Source organism: Podarcis liolepis (assembly GCF_965112155.1).
Source record: "Podarcis liolepis genome assembly, chromosome: 12".
Classification (NCBI taxonomy): Eukaryota; Metazoa; Chordata; class Lepidosauria; order Squamata; family Lacertidae; genus Podarcis; species Podarcis liolepis.
Window position 1 is genome coordinate 38,551,708 of NC_139563.1, and position 25,426 is coordinate 38,577,133.

Genomic DNA, 25,426 nt, shown 5'->3' on the forward strand with positions numbered 1-25,426 from the left:
TCGAGTGCACCCTAGAGCAACACACGGACGGAAGATAAGGAAAAAACCTATATCCGCTGCACGTGAGTTCGAAGCACCCGGTTACTGTTTCCGCCTTCGAGAGCGGCGTGACGTCGCTCTGCCCCTCTGAGTCTCTATGGTGAAGCCCTTCTACGCTTTCATAAGAGCGGGAAAGCGAGTTCCGATACTGGGCCGGAAGTGCCTAAATCATAGCGGCGGACTTTGGCTTCCCGCCCCCTCTTCGCAAGATGCCGTTGTTGTGCCGGAGAGGAAGTGGCGGTGCGGGTGCCGGTTGCTCGTGACTGGACCTGTTAGGCTGAGGCCTTCGCTAGGCCGGGCGACGCGTCCTGAGGAGTCTGCGGGGGGAGCAAGTCGCCTCCCTTCGCCCTTTTGGACCCCGCGAGAGGCGGGTGAGTCTGAAAAGGGACCCGCAGGAGTAATGAGGCGGTGGCAACCCGCGCCCTGTCACGCCGGAGCGAAGCCCCTTCAGGGCATAGCTGTCAGCTTTTCACCTTTTTAAAGGGAAATTCCCTTATTCCGAATAGGATTCCTCGCAAGAAAAGGGAAAAGTTGACAGCTGTGCTTCAGGGACACTTTCACTGGGTTTTACTTAGGATGTGCTTATTTATTATATCGCATTTATATCCCACCATTTTTTTAACTCGAGGAGCTCGAGGTGGCGTACATGAGTCTCCCCGCTTCACAATCACCCCCCCAACAACCCCGTGAGGTAGGACAGAGCGAGCGAGTGCATTGTTGGCCCAAGGTCACCCGGGAAGCTTGGTAGCCCATGAAGAGTGTATACCTGAAGGAGCGTCTCCACCCCCATCGTCCAGCCCAGACACTGAGGTCCAGCTCCGAGGACCTTCTGGCAGTTTCTCTTACTGCAGGAAGTGAAGTGACAGGGGCCCAGGCAGAGGGCCTTCTCGGTAGTGGCGCCCGCCCTGTGGAACGCCCTCCCAGCAGATGTCAAGGAGATAAACAACTACAGAACTTTTAGAAGACATCCGAAGGCAGCCCTGTATTGGGAAGTTTTTAATGTTTGTTGTTTTATTGTGTTTTCATATGTTTGGGAAGCCGCCCAGAATGGCTGGGGAAATCCAGTCAGATGGGCAGGGGTATAAATAATAATAACTTTTCTGTTTGTCTGGAGGGACAATGGAAGACATCTGAAGGCAGCCCTGTATCGGGAAGTTTTTTTAAGTTTGTTGTCTCGCTGTGTTTTTATATTATGTTGGAAGCTGCCCAGAAGGTTTGCAGCAACCCAGTTGGATGGGTGGAGTATAAGCAATGCTTTTCTCCCCCAGGAAAATGCAGTCATACCTTGGTTTGCGAACGTTCTAAAACGTTTTGGCTCCTGAACGCCGCAAACCCGGAAGTGACTGTTCTGGTTTGTGAACTATTTTTGGAAGCCGAACGTCCGACAGGGCTTCAGTGGCTTCCTATTGGCTGCAGGAGCCACACATTGGTTTCCAGACGTTTTGGAAGTCAAACAGACTTCTGGAATGGATTCTGTTCGACTTCCAAGATATGACTCACCATGAAGTTGTTACAGTAAGTGCCACACTTTTTAACAACAACAAAGAGAGGTGCCGGTACTGCGTAACCTTGAGTACCCCCCCCCCGAAAAAAGCACTGTGTACAGTTTAAGTAATAAATTATTGTTATTAGAATTTGGATCCTGGTCTCTCCCAGGTCCCGGACAGGCATTAACCACTACACTGCCACTGGCTCTTTCAGACAAAGCTTTCCTTTCCCCCTTCTCCCCCACACTGACACAAGAAGAACCCTGCTGTGTCAATCTGTAGGTCAATCCGTTTGTTTGTTTGTTTGTTTGTTTGTTTGTTTGTTTACATGGTTTTTTTACCCCTTTCCTCCCATCCCCAATTTATCCTCACAACAAACCTGTGAGATTGGCTAGGCAGAAAGATAGTTTATGAAGGGGATAGCTGAGTGGGGATTTGAACCTGGTTCTAAGTGCTCCATACTGGCTCTCCCATCTAGTCCATCATTCTTCTTGCCTCAGTAGCCAATCAGATCCTGAAGGCAATTGGTGCCCCGCTTCTGGCCACTCCTGCCAAAGCTGGTATTTATTGGCACTCTTTGTGGTTATTGCTGGGTTTTTCACATACCCCTCTCCCTGTTCAAAAAGCACTTTGTGTTTGTAAAGTATGGGATTGTGAATAGCTTTTATTGTGTTTGCCTTCAGGAAAACTTTGAGGGATGAGTCAGTATTGGACGAAGAGCCTCTTTTATCTCCCTTAGTAAGAGTGATTTGTCCTCCAGGTGGGCTGTAAACTTAAAATTGGAACTGCAGGTTGGTTAAGTTTAAGTAGTTCTTGCCTACATTTCAGCCTGATGGCAGATCATTTTCAGTGTCTTGTCAGTCATAGTTGTTAATGAGCCATTTCAGGTGTCAAAATTAGTCCAAACGTAAGAGATACATGAGTGCTGTGGTATCATTTCAGATAAGATGCATCTGTTCAGTTCAAAGTTTGGTGTTAAGGCTGCACTCATTCTCTCTCTCTCTCTCTCTCTCACACACACACACACACACACACACACACTCGTGTGTGTATAAACTCAGGGATGTACTTCTGAGTAGACATACATAGGATTGGGCTGCAAAATAGCTTTGTGGAAAGTTGTAGCCTGAAAACTAAACTAACTGAGCACACCCAACATAGAATCAGATTATTATTTAAAAAAAAAATAAACACAGCTCACCTAGTCAGTTGTAGTTCTCAAATGCATCTGTACCAGAAAGGTTCTGACTGTCTCTGGAAAATGTTTAGGCTCTGATCATATCTTACCTTGACATCTGGCAGGTTTATTTTCCAATATATTTGTTTCCCACTATTTAAAATAGAACCTCTCAAGTGATTTCATTTGGCAAACCCTCTCTTGCATCTTGTCACATTTTGATGCAAACAAGTAGGGCTTTGCAAAACTGAAAAATAGTACAAAAGATGGCTGTCTGCAACCAAAACACAGTCATTGAGATGTGTTACTTTCAGCCTGCAATCCTGTAGAAATTTCTTTATGAGTAAGCTCCATTGAAATCAGTGGGGTCTATCCTGAGTAAAGATACTTAGTGTTGAGCAATATGTACACAACATTCCCACAAGTGAATCAAATATTTTTCTATGTATGCGTCCATAGTACATTGTTCATTTGCTTTCTCTGATGCCCAGGACAGATATAATGCTCACAATATGCTATCTATGGTTAGGAGATTTTTAGCATGTATTGGAATCATGAGTATCTTATCCCTCCTTTTGCATGGGTTTGCCCCCCTCTTCCTTTTTCAGATTCCATGATGCATCACTGTTCAAGATAACCATGCTCAGACCACAGTTGGTATAGTTGTAATGTTGCACCAAGGAAAGGCAGATTTATGCATGAGATTAAAGGAGGGTGGTGAGGCAAGAAATATATGGATCCCAATCAACTCCATTGTTGCAGTCATGATTTTGAGATTAACACCATTACATCAGTATTGAGCCTGAGCACAGATGTTGGATTATTCTTTGACAGTGCAATCCTATACATGTCTACATAGAAGTAAGTCAATGGAATTTAGAATTGTAGAATCATGGAGTTGAAAGGGACCCTGATGATTATCTAGTCCAACCCCCTGCAATGCAGGGATATGCAGTTGTTCCTTGGGGATCGAACCTGTAACCTTGGTGTTATCAGCACCATACTCTAACCAACTGAGCAATCCTCTCAAGAAAATGTATATGGAACTGCTACCTGAATTACCTATTAGTTGAAACTAGTTTCACATATCGTAAAATCCAGGCAGAAGAATAGGATTCTGTTCAGCGTTTATCTTAGAAAATGAATACTGTTGTTTTATACGATCTACCTATCATTCTTGCAAATGTATAGCAAGATTGTAATGATTTTAGCTAACTTGCGGAGCCAGTATCTTTTGTCCCTGCTTATTTAATTTAGCATCCACATGTGCCCAAAAATGGTGATAAATGTATATACATCCCCACCTGTGTTTGAATATATCTGTAACAAAGTGTTGTGAAAGCTGCCAGCATTCATGGGAGAGATAGAGAGAGGAAAATGTGGGGGAGAACTGAACAGGTTTGTTTGTTTTATGAGCCAAATGTGTTGACATTATAAGAGAGCTCTTTAGATTTGATGACTTTAAGGAGTCAAGGAGTCAACCACTAAGCTATTCCCAATGGCATAATGAGATTAATACATGTGTATATCAAAGTTCACAGGGATGGAGCTAAATCATACAGAAGAGAAACCTCATCTTGGTTCTTGAAGTGGTTGTTCTAAACTACCTCCTTAATGTCATGGAAAGAAACATTTGGGATTTTTTGGGGGTATTGCTTCTTAAAGTCAGAGAGGTTAGCCACCAGCAGATGTCACTAGTAGACACAAAAGGTGTTGTACAGCATGTTGCAGCTGTAAAGGCCTATACAAACTATTGCTGTGCACGTAACACACTTAAAAATAGACAACAAAAAGAGTGGAATATTAAATGCAGTAGTTGTGTCTGTGTTATAAAGCTGTGAGTTGAAACACTATACAAATGTTGTGATCTTAAGCATGTTGGCTTTGCACTAAGTGCTATTGAACTTAGTGGAACTTTTCTAAAAGTGAAGAGGATTGAGTCCTTAACATCTGAGGGCTCGTTTTGGGGAAGGCTGTGCCAAAAACACCATAAAAGAAGCTATAGCTGTTTTTTTGTTTCTTTGTTTTTTAGCATAATACAAGTTAGACAGTACACAACCTACTTAAGGGCTAGGACTATTTCCTAGTTCATACATTTATTACATTGTGTGTGCACTTATTAATTTTCTTGGAGTAGCTTCTGAGAAGACCCTTGGTTATTACATGGCCAGCAGATTGTCATCTGGTGACAACCCAGAAGTGGGCCTTCTTGGTGATAGCACTCATGAATGCCCTTCCCCAGATAATTTGCAAGGCAGAAATCATAATGACTTTTAAACAAATCTTTAAAGGATCTTCACTGGCACAATTCAAAGTGTTGGTACTGACCTTTAAATCCCTAAACGGCCTTGGCTCAGGACAGCTGAAGGAGCATCTCCACCCCTATCATTCAGTCTGGACACTGAGGTCAACTTCCAAGGGTTTTCTGGAGGTTCCCTCACAGCGGGAAGTAAAGTTACCGGGAACCAGGCAGAGGGCCTTCTTGGCGGTAGGACCCTCCCTGTGGAACACCTTCCCATCAGATGTCAAGGAGATAAAGAACTACACAACTTTTAGAAGACATATGAAGCCAGACCTGTTTAGGGAAGTTTTTAATGTTTGACATTTTATTATTTTTTGTATTTTGCTGGAAGCCGCCCAGAGTTGCTGGGGATGCCTAGCCAGATGGGTGGCGTAGAAATATATAGTAATAGTAATAATGATGTATAATCTTTAAAAATGAAAAAGAAGAATTGAGTACTCCGTTAGTACCTGTACTACGAATCCTCAAGGACTTGGATTTTGTTTTAGTAAGAGGTGGAATACTGGCCTTGATTCATCTCCATGTGGTAGTTCTTGTGTGCTTCTCTGTTGAATTAGCCTCATCTGCTCTAGTGGTGGCTCTGAAAACACACTGGATTTAGCATGCATCACTCGGTGTTTTATGATGAAAGCATACATGCTAGATATGCATTTTCATGTGTGAAATCTTTGTGCCGAGAACCCAAATCAGAGCTATATGATGCTTCCTAAAATAACTCTTTGTACCAGTTGTGAGAACCTGGAGCCCAGATAATGCATTTACCCCCCCCACACCCACCCAATTTCACAGACCTCTGGGGGTTGTGACACAGAGATGAAGAGAAAGATGGGGTTGCAGTGAAGAGTGCACTTAAAGTTATGTTAGCCTAAAATGTTCGGCTTAATGATTTTAAAAAACATGTAAATAAAAGGTTAGTTGCCATTCAGGAGCCTCCATCTCCTCAGAAAGGGTGACATGAAGCAGTGGTTGCCAGCATTTAATTGGGTTTGCCTCTGTGTTCAAGAATATTCAGTGGTCTTACTCCCTGGCCTGTCCTCTCCCAGTTCTTGTGTTCCATTCCGCGCGTGCACACACACACACACACACACACACACACACACACACACTGGCTTGTAGTACATCAACACATTCCCTAAGGGCATTTGTTAACTTGGAGAGACACATATAGTAATGAGAAGAATCTTGTCTTCTGGTTAGGTGTCTTTGACTGAAGCAGCTGTAGTCTGAGAGAGAGATGTGTTTATGATGTGAGTGCCTGTTTCATGGAAAGTTTCTGTGATGTCAGCACTTGTCCAGGAATGAGCTCATTTCACTTAAATCACCAAGCCAGCAACATACTTTTTGTGATAGGTAACTCCTCTTTTAAATATTTGGAAAAGATGTTATTTTTTTCTCCTTAGAATTGTGCAGGTCTGCTGTTTGACACAATTGTCGATACTTGCTAATTGAACAAGTATTTTAGGAAACTGAAAAATCAAGCTTTCCAAAAAACTTAAAGAAAACTACAATTGTTAACTGTGCTGTTTTTATTTTAAATTGCAGGTGCTTATAAGACTAGAGAACGCTATGGTCTGTGCTGCTGTTTTTGCTATTCCTCCGTTGCTGAGAAGTACTGCTGGAGTTCTTCCCATTTGTTCTTCTATCTTACATCTGAAACATGCGGCGCTATGTTATTGCACAGTAAATGGGTAAGATGTTTGTGTCCTCTAAATACTAAAATACATGTTGAGAGAAATGGAAATATCCCCATAATACATTTATTACATTTCTTTAAATTTATATGTCACTTTTAATTTCAAAAAGCCCTGAGGGGTTCGCAAATCACATTGTCATTTACATAGCATAGCAGAGCAAATTAAACCAAAAAAGCATATTCACCCTTAAAACAGCAGCATATGGGAAACAATCCCATAGAGTCTTCTACAAGTCCATTTTTCCAGAACCTAGTTGGTGATAACTTCGAGAAAGCTTGAAGGGATACATTTTTAACACCCAGCGAAACTGGAGTAAATATTATCACTGATGGACCTCCAGAGACTTGGTGTTTCACAGAGGATGCTGCAGCCAAGAAGGCCCTCAACTGAGTTGCCACCCCTTGGGGCTCAGCTGGCAGTGGCACCCCAGGAGGGTTTTCCTCCAGAGATCTCAGTGGCTGGGCTGGCACATGGCAGGAGATGAATATTTGGGTCATTTAGGGCTTTAAAAAACAAAACGGGCTTAAAAGTGAACAGGCAGGCAGAGCAGATTGTGGAGAATAGGTGTTACGGTGACTCTGAAATGGCATGCTGCTCGGTAATCGGTTGGCAGCCTGGGACACCAGTTGCCATTTCCAAGCCATTGTCAAAGGCAGCCATGTGTAGAGCACATTGCTGTAATCCAGGCTTGAGGTTATCAGGGCGTGGATCACCATAACAAGGTCCAGGAATGGCTGTAGCTGCTGAATCATCTGCAGCACAAAAAAGTGTATTTGGAACTTCAAAGATGGATCTCGGAGTATGCACTCGTGCTTCAGGCACCCCATAACAGTTTGTCCAACCACCTCCTAGATTCAGAAGCTGCCCACCAACAGTACCTCCTCCGTCTTGTCAGTTTATTGGTCCTCAGTCATCCCATTATTGTTTCCAGATACTCATTAAGTACCTGGAAACAAATCCGTGGATAAACTCTCCTATTATCGTCATACAGACGTTGAAGATTAGAAAATCTTATGGATGATAAGTCTATGAACCGTGATAATTAAATGGAAGCTCAATAGTCAGAAGTTCTATACCTCTGAATTTTAGACCCTAGGCACAAAATGCCCATTGCCTATATATGACTTTCAAAGGCATAATGATGGTTACTGTTGGAAACAGTGCTGAATTTGACAGACTTTGTCTCTTCTGGCAGCTCAGTTCTGTTCTTGGCCTTAGAGTTTTGTTCTTAGTGACTAGCGACAACTGAATCCTAACTTTAAACAGGTCTTCAATGAGCTTTTTTATTTAAGCTATACAATAAAATTGGGTAATGACAGTCTTAATTTGTCTTTCATTCAAAGCAACATGAAATCAAAAAGAAAGCCAGATCATCTGGAGAGAACAGCACATGACTTTCGACAGGAGGTTAGTATCATACAGCCTGAAATCTACCATGTGCCAAAGAACTTGGATGAGTTTGGTGGAGACTTGGCCCTTCTGTTTGGGGAAGTTTTTAATATTTAATGCTGTATTGTTTTTAACACTTGATTGGAAGCTGCCCAGAGTGGCTGGGGAAACCCAGTCAGATGAGTGGGGTATAAATAAATTATTATTATTATTATTATTATTATTATTATTATTATTATTATTCTCCTCCTCTCTGTGATTCTGTTTCGTTTATCATCTTTTTGTGATTACACGGCTTCAAGATGGCTTGTTTCTAACAAGCAGTAGTCAACATTAACACAGTTTGTCAGGTCAGACAAAACAACAAGCTGCGGTTAAGGAAAAACGGAAGCAAAAACTCCCAGACTCCTCATGACTGTGCTGGAGGAGTATGAAGGGAAATGGGGGACAGTCCTATTCTGCTTCTTAGCTCTAGCTCAAACCTGTTTCCCATAACAACGTTGCATGCAGGATCTAGTCATGTAGTCATGGCTATAATATTTTTGTCCGCAGATTAGGTCACAGGTTAATGTGAACAGGGTAAGGCTAGTCATTTCCTACCCTGGGGCTTCACTGGGGCTAGCATGAAAGCCGTAAATGATTTAACTAGCGTGACTGTTCTTTCGTTGCTGTTGTTTGACATTGTCTATTAAAGTTATAAAGAAAAAAGTGTGTTAGCTTTTAACTGGCAAGTGTCCTGTTGTTTTACTGGACAGTAGACATGTTCAAATATTTTTTTAGGGAGAAATTCATTTCCTGCCATGTGTTTCAAATTAAAATGTAGCTTGGTTACATTTCATTTGTTAGACGCCAATCCTGCTGGATGGGAAATGACAGAGTCATAGCTGGAATTTGATGAGATTATGGTGTTGGTGGTTTTGTTTAGTTTTTTACATCTCTGTACTTTTGGACCTGCACGAGTCATCTGAAGAACCTGGCTTTTCAGAATATTAAAGTATCTGTAGTGAACACAATAATTCCAAATAGTAGTTTAGAGTGTGCAGGCTGTAAAAGTCAGGAAAACGCAGCAGAGTTAAGGAATGATGTAGACTGAGGCCTTTGGAGAGCCCCATGGTATAGTGGTTAGTGTTCAACTAAAACTTGGATTTAAAGCCCCATTCAGCCATGAAGCTTGCTGGCTGACCTTGGATCAGTCACTGGCCCAGTTTGCACACAAATTAAACCATAGTTTAAATTTAAAGTATGGTTTAATGAACACAAGTGCCTTGCTGCACTCCTTCTCCTGACTGTGTCACATGGGGGAAGAAACAAGGTGGAGTCAAGCAAACCTAGGCTTGTCAGGGCTTGTGGTTGGTGCAAGAGCCTGGGCTCAGACATTACAGTACAAGAAGCCAGACTGGTTTGTTTAAGTGGCACAGTCAGGAGCAGCAGTGGTGCAAAGCCCAATGGTTGGATGTTACATGAAATTTAACATTTTTCAGCCTAAGCTACTTCATTGTGTTGCTATGAAGTTAAAATGGGAGAGGGGGGAATTGCCCAGAACTTATTGGAGGAAGGCAGAGGGCCTTCTCAGTAGTGGCGCCCGCCCTGTGGAACACCCTCCCATCAGGTGTCAAGGAAGTAAACAACTACCTGACATTTGGAAGACACCTGAAGGCAGTCCTGTTTAGGGAAGTTTTTAATCTTTGATGTTTTATCATGTTTTTAATATTCTGTTGGGAGCCACCCAGAGTGGCTGGGGAAACCCAGCCAGATGGGTGGGGTATAAATAATAAATTATTATTATTATAATAAATAAACTTAAAATAGATTCCCACTACTGTTCCCAATTAGACCATCAACAAACTTGGTTTCCTATCCATAGAAGAACACAGTGATGCAGAGATCTTAAATTCATAGAGTGCCCCCCCCCCCATGTTTATGGGATTTAGCGAGAGAAAGGCATCAGAATGAAATTCCTAATCCTTGGGAATAAAAGAATTGCAAGGCTACAATCCTAAACGCTTCCTGGGAAATAAGCCCCACTGTACATAGTGAGACTTACTTCTGCATTAGCATCATGAGGGTTGTTCTGTAGATGTTTGAGTCAATGTAGAACAGGGGATAGGATTGAGACTCCTAGTTGTCTCATTTCAGTATTGGTGATGGATGACTGGAAGGAGGTTTCAGCACGTGGGATATTCTCACTATTGAAAATGTTGAGATGCTTTCTTGAAACAGTAGTGGTGGTATTGGTAACAGTGATTTTTGTCTTTTAGATCATTTCCAAAGCAAAAGTGTGTGGAATCACCAGCGAATCTGAAACAGTTAAACGTCTCCGTCTGGCAGTCACAGATAAAGAATTTACTTTTAAAGCAGGACAATGGTAAAGTTCCTTCTTCTGGATTTATTAAACAAGAGGGGAAACTTTCGAGGGCAAGCCTAATTTTTCGAGACATTTTTGCAAATTGATCGAAGCAATCAGCTTCTGTGGTATTCACAGAGACATGGGCTTTTCCTCTTCTCAGCTTTCTATGAAACAGCTGGTAAAAGTGGTTTGGGAATTTGTCCAAATTTTATCTCCATGGAAAACATGGCCCTGCTCATCAAATAGAATAAGCCTCAATTATAACTCTTTTTGCATCGCCCCAATTTGTTGCTTTGTGCTACATTTTTTCCTGAGAGAGCTGTATCTTAAGAATTCCAAAAGCGCACTCCACATATAAATCTCCTGGGCGACAGAGTGCTTTCTGTGCGTGTTGCAAATGATTTTAGTTCATATCACCACGTGTTGCAGAAGAAACCTCTTTTGAAGACTTCCAAAAGCAGGTTGAATTACAGCATGTGGGAAGCCACTGCTCAAAGAATGAGAAAGTCAGCAGTTTCACAGGGAATGCCCTGTTCATGCCTCAGAATCATAGAGTTGGAAGGCACCCAAGGGTCATCTAGTCCAACCTCCTGCAATGCAAGAATCTTGGCTAAAGCATCCATGACAGGTGGCCATCCAACCTCTGCTTAAAATCCTCCAAGGAATCCACCACCTCTAGTGGGAGTCTGTTCCACTGCTGAACAGCTCTTACTGTCAGAAAGTTTTTCCGAATGTTTATTCCAAATCTCCTTTGTTGTAACTTGAATTCGTTGGTTCATGCTTTCAGGATCTGTGAGTTTTTTCTCTGGACAATTCATTCATAGCCTGAATTGGATTCTGTGCTTGTCAGGTTGGGGAGTTCCTGCCCTCCAAGCCCCCTTTTTTCTTTATTTTTGTTGCTCCATCTGGTGAACAGGTTTCATAGGAATCGAACTTTATCTAATAGGATGCTAATAGCATGAGCAACTAGTTCAGTGTTAATTTTGCAGCCTTTTACATTTAGAACAAGAAAACAAGATGTTGATTGCAGTAATTCATGTTTGTGGAGCAATTTGCAGCAGCCTTTGCACATGTGCACAGATGCATACTAAATTTGTGCTTGCTGGCTCTTGGAAAAACATTTACCCTTCAAAAATGTTTTGGTAATTATCATACTGAAAACTGGATTCTGTAATTATAATTACTCTTTTCATTATCTTCCTTTTAAAGTATTCTAATTCTGTTTGGCATGCTAACTTTCTGCCAGTGCAGCCCATAAGTGTGATTGTGTTCTAATGAGAGATACTAAGAACTAGGCCACGAGAGAAAAGGTTAATCGGCCTACTTTTGTAATGAAGTGGCAGGGTTTCTCTTCGTAATGCAAACATGCACAACTCCTTTGCATAATATAAAAGTCACATAGCCGCTTCCAAGGAGCTAGTATTTTGCTCAAGATATGCCTACTTCGAAGATATGTCTAGCATCACAGATGCAGCTTGCCAGAATCTGCATAGCAGTATTTCTTAGATTGTTGCATGCTTCAGTCTGTCTTGAATAGTAGTCTAGGGAGATATATAGTGAAAGATACTATTCTTCCTTTGCTTTAAACTTTCCAGCCTACCTATTATAAAACTGTAATGCTGTTTGACTTAACAACTGTTACCTTCTTAAGCAGCTTTGTAAATAAGCCTGCAAAGTTTACGGGTCCAGAAACATGTTTATTAGTCTGCCTGGGGGGCTAACAGATGATGCTTGCTGCATTTCTATGGAAGAAGAGCTTCCCTTCACTGGTAGCCCACGTGGTTTCCATACTGGGTGTAGAGCAAGCACAAAGCACTCCATCCCTCTTCTGCTAGCCCACTTACTCACTTGCATGCAGTTCCTTGTCACCTATGGCGAGCAGGTGAATGATTAAACACAGGGCTGCCATAAAGATTAAAGAAGCAATATGAATGTGAGTGTTTCATAGAATCATAGAACTGCAGAGTTGGAAGGGACCACGTGAGTCCAACTCCCGGCAATGCAGGAATATTTTGCCCAGTGTGGGGTTTTGTTCTTCAAGTCTTTCCTGCATGGATTTTATAATCCACAAAGAAAAACCGGAAGATGGGATATCTTGTGGCATGGTGGGTAGGTGGGCGGCATCTTCCTAATAGCCTTGGCACCAAATTAAGACTGCAGCCTGATCCAAACTTAAGTTGCCATTATACAAATCTATGCTGCAATCGCCTTTGGGATACTGTGTGCATTTCTGGTCACCTCTCCTCAAAAAGGATATTGTAGACTTGGGAAAGGTTCAGAAAAGATAAGCCCAAATGATCAAGAGGATGGAGCAAGGAAAGGTTGCAGCGCCTGGGCCTTTTGAGTTTAGGGAAAAGGTAAGTAAGTGTTGACACAATAAAATATTCATATGATTAAGTAAAAGGTAAAGGACCCCTGGACGGTTAAGTCCAGTCAAAGGCGACTATGCGGTTGCTGTGCTCATCTCGCTTTCAGGCCAAGGGACCCGGTGTTTGTCCGCAGACAGCTTTTCAGGTTATGTGGCCAGCATGACTAAACTGCTTCTGGCACAACGGAACACCGTGAGGGAAACCAGAGCGCATGGAAACGCTGTTTACCTTTCCACCACAACGGTACCTATTTATCTACTTGCACTGGCATGCTTTCGAACTGCTAGGTTGGCAGAAGCTGGGACAGAGCAACTGGAGCTCACCCCATCGGCGGGGATTCGAACCGCCGACCTTCTGATCGGCAAGCCCAAGAGACTCAGTGGTTTAGACCACAGTGCCGCCTGCGTCACCTCATATGATTATCTATGGGTGGCATAGAGAAAGTGGATAGTTTTTATCTCTAGATAAAACCCACTCCCTTAGAGTGCGTTTTGCTCTCATAACACTGGAACTCATGAACATCCAACGAAGCTGATTATTGGAAGATTCAGGACATGTAAAAGAAAGCCCTTCTTCACACGGTGCATAGTTAAACACTGGAACTCACTCCCACAGGAGGAAGTGATGGCCCACCAACTTGCAGAGCTTTAAAAGAAATTCTCGGAGGATCATGCTATCAATGGCTTCACTTAGCCTTCAGGGTCAGAGGCAATAATGCCTCTGAATACCAGTCGCCGGAAACCAAATGAGGTTGTGCTTGGATCTTGCTTGCAGGTTTTCTGCAGGCATCGGGGAGAAATTCCATTCATACTGATTTTCTCACCATGCAATCATCTGCATGCGTAAGTCCCATGGTTGTCAGTGACGTTTACTCCCAGAAGCATGCACACGATTGCAGCCTTAAGTATCCAAGCACATAAGGATCGGATCACACCAAGTACCCATAGTCCTTGCCAATTTGCCAGCTTTAAAATGTAGAGGTTCTGGGGTGCCCTGAAAGATTTTACAAAATCCCAGCTTGGGTAATACACAGCTTCATGTAAATAAAGAGAGGAGCCCAACTCCATGGCTTCAAGTTAAGGGGAACCTTGTGGTTGACTTTCATGAAAAATTGTGCAACTATTTGCCCCAGACGCAGAGGTTGACGCAGAAATGCGTTTCTGCACATAGATTCTGTTTTAAAGGCTGTGCAACAGGCTGTGCGTAGAGCAGGGAAAGCAGATACCAATCATGAAATGCATGTGGGGGGAAAACAGTTGAAAGGAAAGCGATTTTTAATGGTCCTTGGGAGGCGTTCCAGCATATATTATGAGGAACCACTTTCCTCCCCTCCTAATCAGGTTTCTGTTCATCTTGGGTTGATAGCCTGTTTTATATAGCACTTGTTAGGTTTAATTATGAATAAATGCATATAAATATCATTTATGTGCATGCAATTATATACAATATCTATAGCTTTCTGTGTGGAATATGTTACAAGCTCTTGCTGGTATCTGTAATTAGTGAAGAGCTTCCGTGATACAGTCTAGCAGGTTAACTGTTAGGGAATTCGCTTAAGCTTGATACTGTTTCACAGTTAATTTCTACTGCAGTATCTTCATAAGACTAAATGGGTCTTGCTTCCTCTGTTTATCACTGTCGTAGGCAAACACAGGGTTTGATGCACAGGGTAAGAGCCTCTTGAAGCAAGATTCTGGAGCATCTAGGTGGGCAGGTGCTTTTCAGCAACCTCAGTTTGGTCGTTGTCATATTTTAAATAGGCTCTCGTTCTCCCAAGGCTGCTTTAATGGTCCGATTTGGCTATTTAAAGTTAACTATGGATTAATGTGAGTGAGGAATGTTCACTGTGATGGTCCTTCTCTCCTGCTGTGCTGCTCATAAAACAAGCCAGAGTCTGGTTTGTTGTGCTGTCTAAACCCGGATTCATGGTTTGTTTGGGAGAAACAAGCCTGGCTTTGCATGGCAACGACGCCAGAGTCTGCTTTGTTTTATCTACGGTGCAGCAAGAGCATTTGAGCAGTGTCTACCACCAGGCTGGTAGTTGAAATTAAACCATGGTTTGTTTAAAACTACGGTTTAATGTAATGTGCGAACCATGCCATTGTTTCACCACTGTGGTTCTGTACAATAGAACCGGTCTTAAATCTTTTATAGATCATTTTGGTGGCTTTGTTAATTTACAATGCTGAGGTATATTCGTGCAGTTATTTTCTTTGTAACTTAACATTGGTACATCAAAATGTGTATTGCATCATTAGTTATACCAGCAAACAAAAATCTTTCATTCTCTTGTTGCTTTAGCTTGTTGGTGTACTGGTGCCCTTTCCTGCATCTTCTTTCATCTCAGTCGGTTATTCATTTTTACTGGTACTAATTGTTACAAGGTCTCTCTCACACATAAGTGCAACCTTCCACGAGTAGGGCCTCAGAGGGCTTTTAAAAAATATTATTTTATATAATAGTTGCCCAAAGTATGCACATATACACACTCTCATGGAGGAGATTTCTTAAAATGAGATTGTGAATTAGCTAGCACAAATAAGCTCTCTAGCTTCTGCCTTTACGGAATTGGTAAAGTGTCAATGGGCAAATTTGCACAAGAGCAGCTTTGAGGCATTCCAGTGATAACTGGGAAGAGTATTTGTCCTCACAGAGGGCATGGGGGTTGTCGTTTTTAATGAAGTACTAGCTTTTGAACAAAACCCAAGCAAGTAGGGCACTAAATACAGTCACAGGTTAAACACCCTGCTCAACTTGTACTAAATTAAACTGTTCAAACATATAGTGTTAACATTTAGCAGGTGAATTATTTTGCCACTAGAGGGTGCTATAATGCAGCTTGGAAAGTATCATTTATAAAGGGTCTTTTTTTTGACCTCAAGGTAACTAGACTTCATAATCTATGAACTCTTGTATGTAAAAAAAATAATAATTCAAAGCTCCCCGCTCCTCCTAGATGCTGGTTTGGAAAAATAATTGAGTAGTGTTGATTTTGGAAACTTAGTGAGAAATTCGCCTTTAGAACTTAACTCATCTGGAATGATAAAAAAATTCCTTCCAATAGCACCTTAAAGACCAACTAAGTTAGTTCTTGGTATGAGCTTTCGTGTGCATGCACACTTCTTCAGATACCAATGGTATCTGAAGAAGTGTGCATGCACACGAAAGCTCATACCAAGAACTAACTTAGTTGGTCTTTAAGGTGCTATTGGAAGGAATTTTTTTATTTTGACTATGGCAGACCAACACGGCTACCTATCTTCATCTGGAATGGTTGATCATGATGTGGAAGCAGACTTCTGTAGCTGAATGAACGTAGTAGTGTGAACGTAGTAGTGTGGACTTGACTTTACAGAGTAAAATGCATACCACGCTTGGGTTTGTACCCACCCGTCTCCTTGGGAGATCTCCAGAAGGCTAAAAGATGGGATGTTAATACAATCTGTGCTACATCAATAAGTTCCTTTCAATTATACAGATGCAATCAGCCATTCTATCTGGCTGCACCTGAGGGGCAGGTAACACTGCAAGGTCCATTAGGTTGGCTCGGCTGGGACCAACTACCATTCGCCTTCTCCCTCCATTGATGAAACCGTCAGCTCCAGCGGCCCTCCCTTCTCGTCATTATTATTATGTGGCATTTTGTAAGAATAGGAACCAGAAAACAAATAATGTGTAGGATACATTCAAAACTTGTCCTAATAAATAAAACTACATTACAAAGTTGAAGAGATAGCAAACTGGAACTTTTAAATGGAGGATAAAAAAGAAATTTGCTTTAGAAGACACTGAATAGAGGACTTTTCTTTCTTGAATCTGTTTTTTCTCACAGGGTGGACTTCTTTATACCTGGAGTTGCTGTAGTTGGTGGATTCTCAATATGTTCAAGTCCTGGTCTGCTGCAGCAAGAGGGAGTTTTGGAACTAGCAGTGAAGCAAACCACGCACCCTCCTGCTCATTGGGTTCACACTCAGGTATTTATAAGCTACTTAGTGCTGTTAGTTGTCCTCATTTTTTAGTGTTGTTTTAAAAATTATTCCACTGTTTCAACTGTTATAACTCCCCTTGAGATCTTCAGGTGAATGACACTGTAAAACAATCTTTCAATATTCTGCCCAGACTAGTATTCAAGTCAAATTTCATTTCAGTTTTGTACCTCATTGTCACGGTCTGCAGTGGGAGCTTTAAGTTCTCCTACAAAGGTTTCTCCTCCTTCAAAGGATAGGTGTAGTTTCTCTACAAAAGCATTTCCTTTTCCTTGAATTGAAAGCTTTACCTTTTTAACGCAACCCACTTTTCAAAACTAAATTTATGCAATTGCACACACAGTTCTCCTTCCTTTGTGCATCTGGCCCAGTATGCTGGGAGTGAGGGGCCTTGGGACTGGTTTGTGAAATAGCCACCTTCAGCTTTTGTTAAAGCAAATTGGCAGGTGACCAAGGCACACAGACGTGACACAGATTTGCAAATAGTAAAAGTGCAATTCTGAAAAAAAGAAAGAAAGTTGGGACATCGGCCAGGAGAAAGGGCAGCTGTAAGCTTGTATCTGTTTTATCTGCTGCAGTATGGAAACACGGTACAGGGACGCGGGTGGCGCTGTGGGTAAAACCTCAGCGCCTAGGACTTGCCGATCACATGGTCGGTGGTTCGAATCCCCGCGGCGGGGTGAGCTCCTGTTGTTCGGTCCCAGCTCCTGCCCACCTAGCAGTTCGAAAGCACGCCAAAGTGCAAGTAGGTAAATAGGTACCGCTTTATAGCGGGAAGGTAAACGGCGTTTCGTGTGCTGCTCTGGTGCCGGTTCGCCAGAGCAGCTTCGTCACGCTGGCCACGTGACCCGGAAGTGTCTTCGGACAGCGCTGGCTCCTGGCCTCTAGAGTGAGATGAGCGCACAACCCTAGAGTCTGTCAAGACTGGCCCGTACGGGCAGGGGTACCTTTACCATGGAAATACCAGAAAGTAAAGTGACTGGTGTCAAGCCGTGTGGACTCCTGTCAAACACAAGTCTCTTTAACAGAGCAAATACAAAGGTCTTTGCTGTGGTGATCTGGAGCTACACTTAACTGTGGTTATGTTTGTTTGGTTATATCATACTTGAAACATCTCTAGGCTGCTAATCGGGGCAAGCAAGGCATCTTTCATAAAAGCACGCTTCAAGAGAATGCCATTTTTTTATTTGGGGGCTTACTTTTGTGCTGTTGGAGTCAAGAGAAATATGCTTCTCTCTCGCTGACATTGTATTTGTTGACTAACATTTCAGTGTAAAATCAATGCCGTCTGATCACTTGAGCAAAAAGCATCCCCGAGTGAGCCCTAATCCATCCGGTACCATGTGACCATAAAAAGTGCTCCTACTGTTCTTAAATAGGTTAGTTTCATGCGCCATTGGAATTTCAATAAAATAACTCACTTTGAAAGATGTTCTGGAGAAGTATAGAGCCAGTGTTACTGGACCACACATGCTAATACAAATCCTTGTGGAGATTTCCTATTGATTTCCCTGTTGCTCATTAGGGACCTCTCAGAACCTAACTTCATAATTATCTGCCTCTGAGGCATCTCTTGGGAGTTTTCCTTCCTTCCTTCCTTTCCCTACTTTAATTTTTTAAATTAAATTCATAGTGGCACAGCACTGAAAGCAGTTAAAGGCATTAGCTAGTTCTGGGGAGAGCATGTCAAGACACTGGGATTAATGGTGATCTAGAATTGCTGATTATTATTCAAGGTTTTTTATTATTAAAAAATCTATGTTGTATCAATTTGTAGCTTTTAAACTGGGCATCTGTATCCCTAAAATGAACACTGTCATCTGAAGAGATTGCAAGCCTATGCCTTTTAACAAAAGTGTGGAATGATTATAGAGCCAATGCAACTAATCTTAGATATTCCCATTGCATATGATTCTGTGGTACGTTTTTCTTAAATTATGTAGTGAATTGTGAGATCTAAACAATAAGTGGTTTTGAATCTCTTAGTAGCAGTAAGGCATCTATCTATCATCTATCTATCATCTATCTATCGTTTTATTATGCTTTTTATTGTTAACTCTTTGGGATATTTTAATTTTTCTTAAGGGATGTATACTGTGCATTTGAAAATAGCTATAAAAAGAGTGGCTGGACTGGTTTAGAAATCATTGAATTGTAGACAAGGCTTAGTTTGCATGTCTAATGTTCTCTTGTCTTAATCTGAACAAATTTTATTGTGTATGCAGATAAATATATAACTATAAATGTCAAAGTACTTTTTTAATGCAAGATGTAGAGGGGCACGGTACTGTTCAGTTTTATTCCCCTTTCTGTGTGCAAGTAGAACATGTTTAGCCTCACTGATTCTCTGGGAGTGTTTCCGCTTCTGATATTTTATTAGGTGGGGAACCTTGGCATCTGAACCCCTGTGTGCAGAGTTCCAGTCATGCAACAGGGCTTTTCTCCCCGCTCCCATATGCAGTTTCCAGAATCCCTGAAAACCCCAGGGGACTTTGCAGAATGGTGTGGGTTGCAGAAGAGGTGGAAATTTATTTGCTGATGCAGGGGACGGTTCCCCAATTTCTGCTTCCACTTGTGCTATGCCTATTGAATCCCAAACCAACTACTTCAGTGCTTGAGTCCAACATGACAATATTAAATTTTCTTTTGACTTCTCCCACTTTCAGTAGTTAGAAAATGTTAAACAAGATGTTCAACAATTTTTTGGCCATATCTTTAAATACAATTTTCATATAGTTCATCTGTTTTCGCCCCAATGAGGTCATTCCACATAGTGCTTACTTAAAGACGTGACCCAAGTTGACCTGCGCTGTGTCAGTCCAGATTTTACTCCGCATAATTTGATTTTCCCTGGAAAGGGTGTGTGCACTTTTTTTATTCCAAATCCACTCCTGTGTGTCTGTGAATGGTAACCCTTTTTGGCTACCATGTCGCCATAACAGCTGCAAAGATTGATTGATATGATTGTAAGCTAAACACTGAAATGAATGCAGGCTTGCTTGTTATGTTTTTCTGGAGAGCACGGACAGCATTTCCTTTTAAAAACCCATTACCACTGCAGAATAATTTCTTCCCACTCTCTAACATTCCTCTTGGGAGCATTCATCTAAAAATACAGCTGCTCAACTCCTGGGACTTTCGAATCCCTTCCTTGCGGTCCCAAGTTCTCTGAACATCACACTCCTTTGTTTTAAGCCAGTATCACAGAATCGGAGGAAGAATGTAACCATATATCGTTATCACTTGGAGCAATCTGCCAAATGACATTCTTAACTTTGGAGAATGTGTGTATTAGAATAATCTAACTTTTTCTTCAACCGGGAGGCATGTAGGAGTGACTTTTCAGATACTGCCCTGTCTGATTTACTTTCAAGCCCTTAAATCTCTCTCTCTCTCTCTCTCTCTTTCTTTTCTCCCTTAGTGTACACTTGGCTCAGAGGTGGCCTTGCGAGTGGGAGGCAACTTCTTCTTTGATCCTCAACCTGCCCACGCCCCTGCAAACCTCGTGCTCATAGCTGGCGGAGTCGGAATTAACCCCTTATTTTCTATACTGCTCCATGTCACAGACCTTCAAAGAACTCGAGAGAATAAAGGATCTGGCTACAAAATGGGAACAGCAAATCTGTTCTATTGTGCAAAAAACACTCACGAGCTGCTCTTTAGGGTAGGTGGCATTATATAATGGTGATGGTTATGAGCATTTGTACCCTGCTGTTCAGCCAAAAGGCTCCCAGAGCAGCTTGCAATCAATTAAAACAAGATAGCCCCTACCTGCAGGCTTACAAACTAAAAAAGAAAAACAGCACACGAAAGGGACAAGGAGGAAAGAGACGTACATTCATAACACACAAATATATATCTCCATTATTTGCTTTACCCCAAGATTTGCTTGGGTTAGCTCTGAGACTGATTGGGTAGAGATGAGCAGAGAGAGGGGCATCCTTTGCTGAGGTAGCTGGTCTCAGTCTCTGCTGCCTACTCCTCCCTTGGCAGAAGCGGTCATAGTCTGCCACTCCTCAGTCAACGCAGCTGTCAGGGAACTGCCATCGGCTCAGAGGCGAGAAATAGAAGGGCAGTTGTGTTACAGGGAGCCTCTGAAAATCTTGCGAAGCAGTTCCTCTTCCGGGGAGGAGGAAAGCCCCACCTCCAGTGGGGAAGAGGTGCAAGGACCAGAGGATGCTGGTGGGAGCCTCCTGGGCAAGCCAGACAGGAGGGAAACACGCCCTTGCCATCGCCCATCCTGTGCAGTAGTCTAAGGCGCAAAGAGGGAAGGAGAAGGCTGGGGGTAACGAAACTCTTATGTTGGGGGAGGTCCAAAAGACGACCACTCCCAGGTTCTGCTAGCGATTGAGCCAGACATGAGCTTTGGGGCTCTTCACTGTAAATAGATTGCACCAAAATAAAGCCCATAAAAGACAAGTTGGAGTCCTGCCTGGTTACTCTTGAGCAACCGCAACAGCCATCTGACAAGCAGCCATTGGAGTATGAAGGCCAGACAAGGGAGGCCACTCCAGACACAAGCTGCTGCTGCTTCTCCTCCTCCTCCTCCTGCTCCTCTAGCTGCCCGTCAGACCTTTGCTCCAGAAGCAGTGGCCTGTGGAGACGTTGAACAGATTCTGGGAGGGGCATTTCTTCCTCACTGGGCACGAGAAGTCATGTTCTCCTGCCAAGGTTTCCATCTTCCTTTTTCATCCCTGCTGCCAGGTCACATGTTCATGTTTCCTCCCTCCGCATCTGCAACTGCGCTAAGGAGGAGAAACGTTCACGAGAGTGGGGCAGAAAAAGAGTGGCCATCTCCCAAAAGCTTTTGTATGTCTGGACGGCATTGTAGGAAGTATTCCCCAGCTCTCTTGGGCAGTAGGAGATGAGAAAGTTCCATTATCCTTTGCTTGAACAGAGTGCTGTGTTCTTACACTCGTCTTCCAATCTGTGGGGTTGGGACTAAGCATCTGCTTTGATTTATCGGGCTGTGGCTTGAGCAAATATCATTCGCATTCCAGAAACATATCCTTGGTTTGACGAACACATTTCCTGGAAGAATCACATGCAGTTTCCATGTTACCAAACAGAGTTCACCAATCTGTGAAAATCTTCAGCCTTACATCAAGGGTATGTACTGTCTGTTAAAAGTATTCACTGCATTGTGAGTTAGCATTAAGGGGACATAACTCAATTTGATTCTCTGGCTGCCTTTTCATGTACATAATTCTGGTCCGAGACTTAATAAGGAGTCTCTGTAATCCCTGTTGTATTTCCACAAAAGTAATTCCCATTGTTGTCAATGGGCTTTCTCCCAGGCAAGCTTACACGGGATTGCAACCTAAGCGAGAATATTGTACCCAAAGTTGGACAGCTTTTCTGCTACATTCAGTGATCTTGTATCTCCTAATTCTCATTTACCATTTTTTCCCAACAACTTTATATTTTTCTTGGTACTAACTTAATCGTGTTTCACCTTATGCCACAGCTCAAAACTTTTGATCTCTTCCTGGGGTTTCCTGTTAAGGAGAACAGACCTTTGTCTTAAACAATAAATCTAGTAAGGACTGCAGTAAATTTGTTGTAAACTGCCCCACGTAGCTGAAACAGACCTAGCTGTTGAATAATGGTGGTTTCTTCTTTTGAGTTATTAAATAGCTTCATAATTTCCCTTATTTCTCGTGTTCTGTATTAGAAGGAAGAATATCTGCAGATGATCTAGAAAAACACATATCCACGGATACTTTGTGGTATATCTGTGGTCCACCTGCAATGATTGAATCCATCTCCAAAGTGCTAGCAAACCTTGGTGTGACTCAAGATAAAATTTTCTTTGAAAAGTGGTGGTAGCACACAGCAGTTCTTCAGCGGAAGTTAAAAAGAAAGAAAATGAAGCAAGCGCGCGCGCGCACACACACACACACACACACACACACATATATATATACATATACTATAATATATACACACTGATGAATGCTGAGAGTTTGCAGAGAATGTTCTTTTCCCTTTGCCCCAATGAGATCTTTATCTATGAAATTATGTTAACTTATTATAAACCTGGCCAACCTATCTTTATAAAATGTACTGTGTTTATTTTTGTATCATGACAAACTGGTGTGTGAGAGAGTGAACTGTAACCTCTAAAAGTAAATAATATATTTCCTTACACATTTTCTGAACTTTTTGTTATAACTATAATGTTTGGGACAAGAAGGGACAGACGTGGGCTGAAGGCCAAGGGGAGACTCAGGCATATTGAGAGGGAACTGCACACAGGGGTAAGATCTACCTCTGACAGACGGCTTTGTATTCCCGCCCCCTTCTTTTTTCTTTCCCTTTTTCTTTTCTTTTTTAAACGTTTATTTAGTTTTTTTAATTGTATCATATGCTGAAAAGTTTCAATAATATAAGTTTTGCAGTTTGTTTCCTCTCTTGACTGCTGAAGAGACAAGCCCGCTGCCTGCTTTAAAAATGGCTTGTCTTCTCAGCAGCATTGAAATAAGCAAAACTTTAGCTGCACATTCCAGGTATTGCATGCTACTTCTTCAGTGACCTCTTAAAGCCATGGCCTTAACTCACGGGAGTTTATTACAAGCAGCACAGGGGGTAGCGGTGAAAATACAGCTGCTGTGCATTTGTGTGTGCCAACAGTGTGCGAAGGACAACTCATGGAATTGAGCGTACTCAGATCCCGGATTCTGTGCTCATGAAATGGCCATTCTTGTGAAAAGTCTTCAGCAGTGTACCATCATAATGGAGAAGAGCATAAGGAAACCCATTACTTGGAAGGAAAATCCATTGATTTGTGTGGGATTTGCTTCCAGCTGAGGTGTTCAGGACTAAGTAACCTGGGCAAACAGGTCTGCATGCTAAGCTACCTAAGACTATCGTATCCTTATGACACTATATAAACCAAGGGGAAAACAGCTAATTTAAAGGCTGCTGTGTCACTTCATATCCATGGTAATTAGGAACTAATTATGTAAAATGCCTTGAGGCTACCAAAGGTGTTAAACTGATACCATGATTTGGATTATAATGCTTAAGCATAAGCCTAATTACTTTGATGAGTTTTCTGTTTCCTCTGTGTAGAATGCTATATGTCAGCATACTACCTTTCCATGAAATGGAAGGGAACTTCTGTCTGTTGCCTGATGTTCAGCTTTGGTGGAAAGGGGACTTTTTAAAACAGAGTTACAATCTCTGTTTATTGGCTTTTGCTGCTTTGACAGCCTCCTGCAGCCCATCCGGCATTCAGTTGCCCCTTCACAGACACCGTGCCAGGAACTCTCCCCAGCCAACACACTATCAGCATGAGTTTGAAGTGGCCTATCTTACTCGTGCATTACGCTAAAAGAACAGCCCTGGTCATTTGACTAGTGAGTTTGCCTGGTGTGTACCACCTCAACAAAAAGGACGTAGGCTCACTAGTGCCCATTTGCTCTCCATATTGATTGAATGCCTGGAGGGTTATTCTCTTATGGAACTCCCTCTCACAAGGTTTCATAGCCACTAGCTTAAATGACTTCAAAAGGGTATTCAGAAAATTTACAGATGATCTATCTATGGTTATTAGTCATAATAACCTCCAGATTTGGAGAGTCATATGTCATTGTATACCATTATATACCTACCTCTGGACTTTACTGAGGTTTTTGCTTGGCCAGTGGGGGGAACTGGATTTGATGGAGCTTTGGTCTAATTTGTTGGGTGGTCTTATTTTTTATACATTTGGTTACAAAATGTTAGTGGCCTTTCTTGGTGTAGCTAGTTCTCGTTAAGTGCTGGAAACTGATTATTTATCCCATTTAGTTTGAAAATGTTAGAGATTCTGTGAGCGCAGACTACTAAACTTACATTTGTTTGTAATGTCAGATTTTAATATTTTTAAGAGTCCATCTGCTATGTCCTGATTTTCTTCCTTATGTTACTCCTGTTAATCACTTGTGTTTCTTCAAGTCATTTGGAATGACTAATATACTTGCTGTAGGTGAAATGAATGAGATGCCAACTGGTCAGAGCAATTCACACAGTATGATTATCACAGATAGTCCCACATAAGCCTTCTATAAATGATGACTTCGGGAAGGGAGAAGTGAACTTTTGGCATGGATTGTGGCAGCTGCTAAAGTATTAAATCGTTAAGAAATCTGACTACTGTATATCTTTATGGTATAAACATCTCTGGAATTTAGTTATTGCAGGGAAAAATGACACCCCAAGTTACGGGTCTCTAAGGAACAGGAAGATCCTGATAATTTCCATTCATTATGGTGGGCTTTGATATAATATAGTTTAGTTTCAGGTTTACAGATATCTCTCTCCCTGTGTCACCTAAATAAATATGGCTGTCATGATTTTAGATGGTTATTATTTAATATGTTTAGGTTTTGTATACCCTGCCTTTAGTTGGCTATATTATTGAATTTTTGTTACTGTTTAGTTGTCAATATGGTTCCATAATAACTAATTTTAAATCATACTTTTTTTAAAAAAAAAAGGCTGGGTGCAAGCACAATTGAGACATCTTCTGGACATGTTTTGTGTAACATGTCCAGCACTGCGAACATAGCCAAGGAATTCTTCTGTAGCGATGGATGTCTGATCAGAACCTTCTGCCCCAAACAAAAAAGGAATCTACACATTAGCTGCAT

At 42.0% G+C, this 25,426-nt stretch overlaps 1 protein-coding gene across 5 annotated transcripts; it reads left to right on the forward strand.

Moving 5' to 3' along the window:
• OXNAD1 (oxidoreductase NAD binding domain containing 1) lies at nucleotides 1-24,926 on the forward strand. 5 transcript variants are annotated; one of them, XM_083468428.1, is made up of 9 exons: nucleotides 227-410; nucleotides 2,210-2,317; nucleotides 6,548-6,693; nucleotides 8,043-8,106; nucleotides 10,347-10,453; nucleotides 16,637-16,778; nucleotides 20,212-20,454; nucleotides 21,791-21,899; nucleotides 22,465-24,926. In XM_083468428.1, exons 3-9 carry the CDS (start codon nucleotides 6,572-6,574, stop codon nucleotides 22,617-22,619), a joined length of 942 nt encoding a protein of 313 aa, XP_083324554.1. In that variant the 5' UTR covers nucleotides 227-410; nucleotides 2,210-2,317; nucleotides 6,548-6,571; the 3' UTR covers nucleotides 22,620-24,926. The 5 variants fall into 5 exon arrangements, with proteins under 5 accessions (XP_083324552.1, XP_083324553.1, XP_083324554.1 ...); XM_083468426.1 differs by lacking the exon at nucleotides 2,210-2,317 and having other exon boundaries at nucleotides 1-367; XM_083468427.1 differs by lacking the exon at nucleotides 2,210-2,317 and having other exon boundaries at nucleotides 190-410.
• The last annotated feature ends 500 nt before the right edge of the window (nucleotides 24,927-25,426 follow it).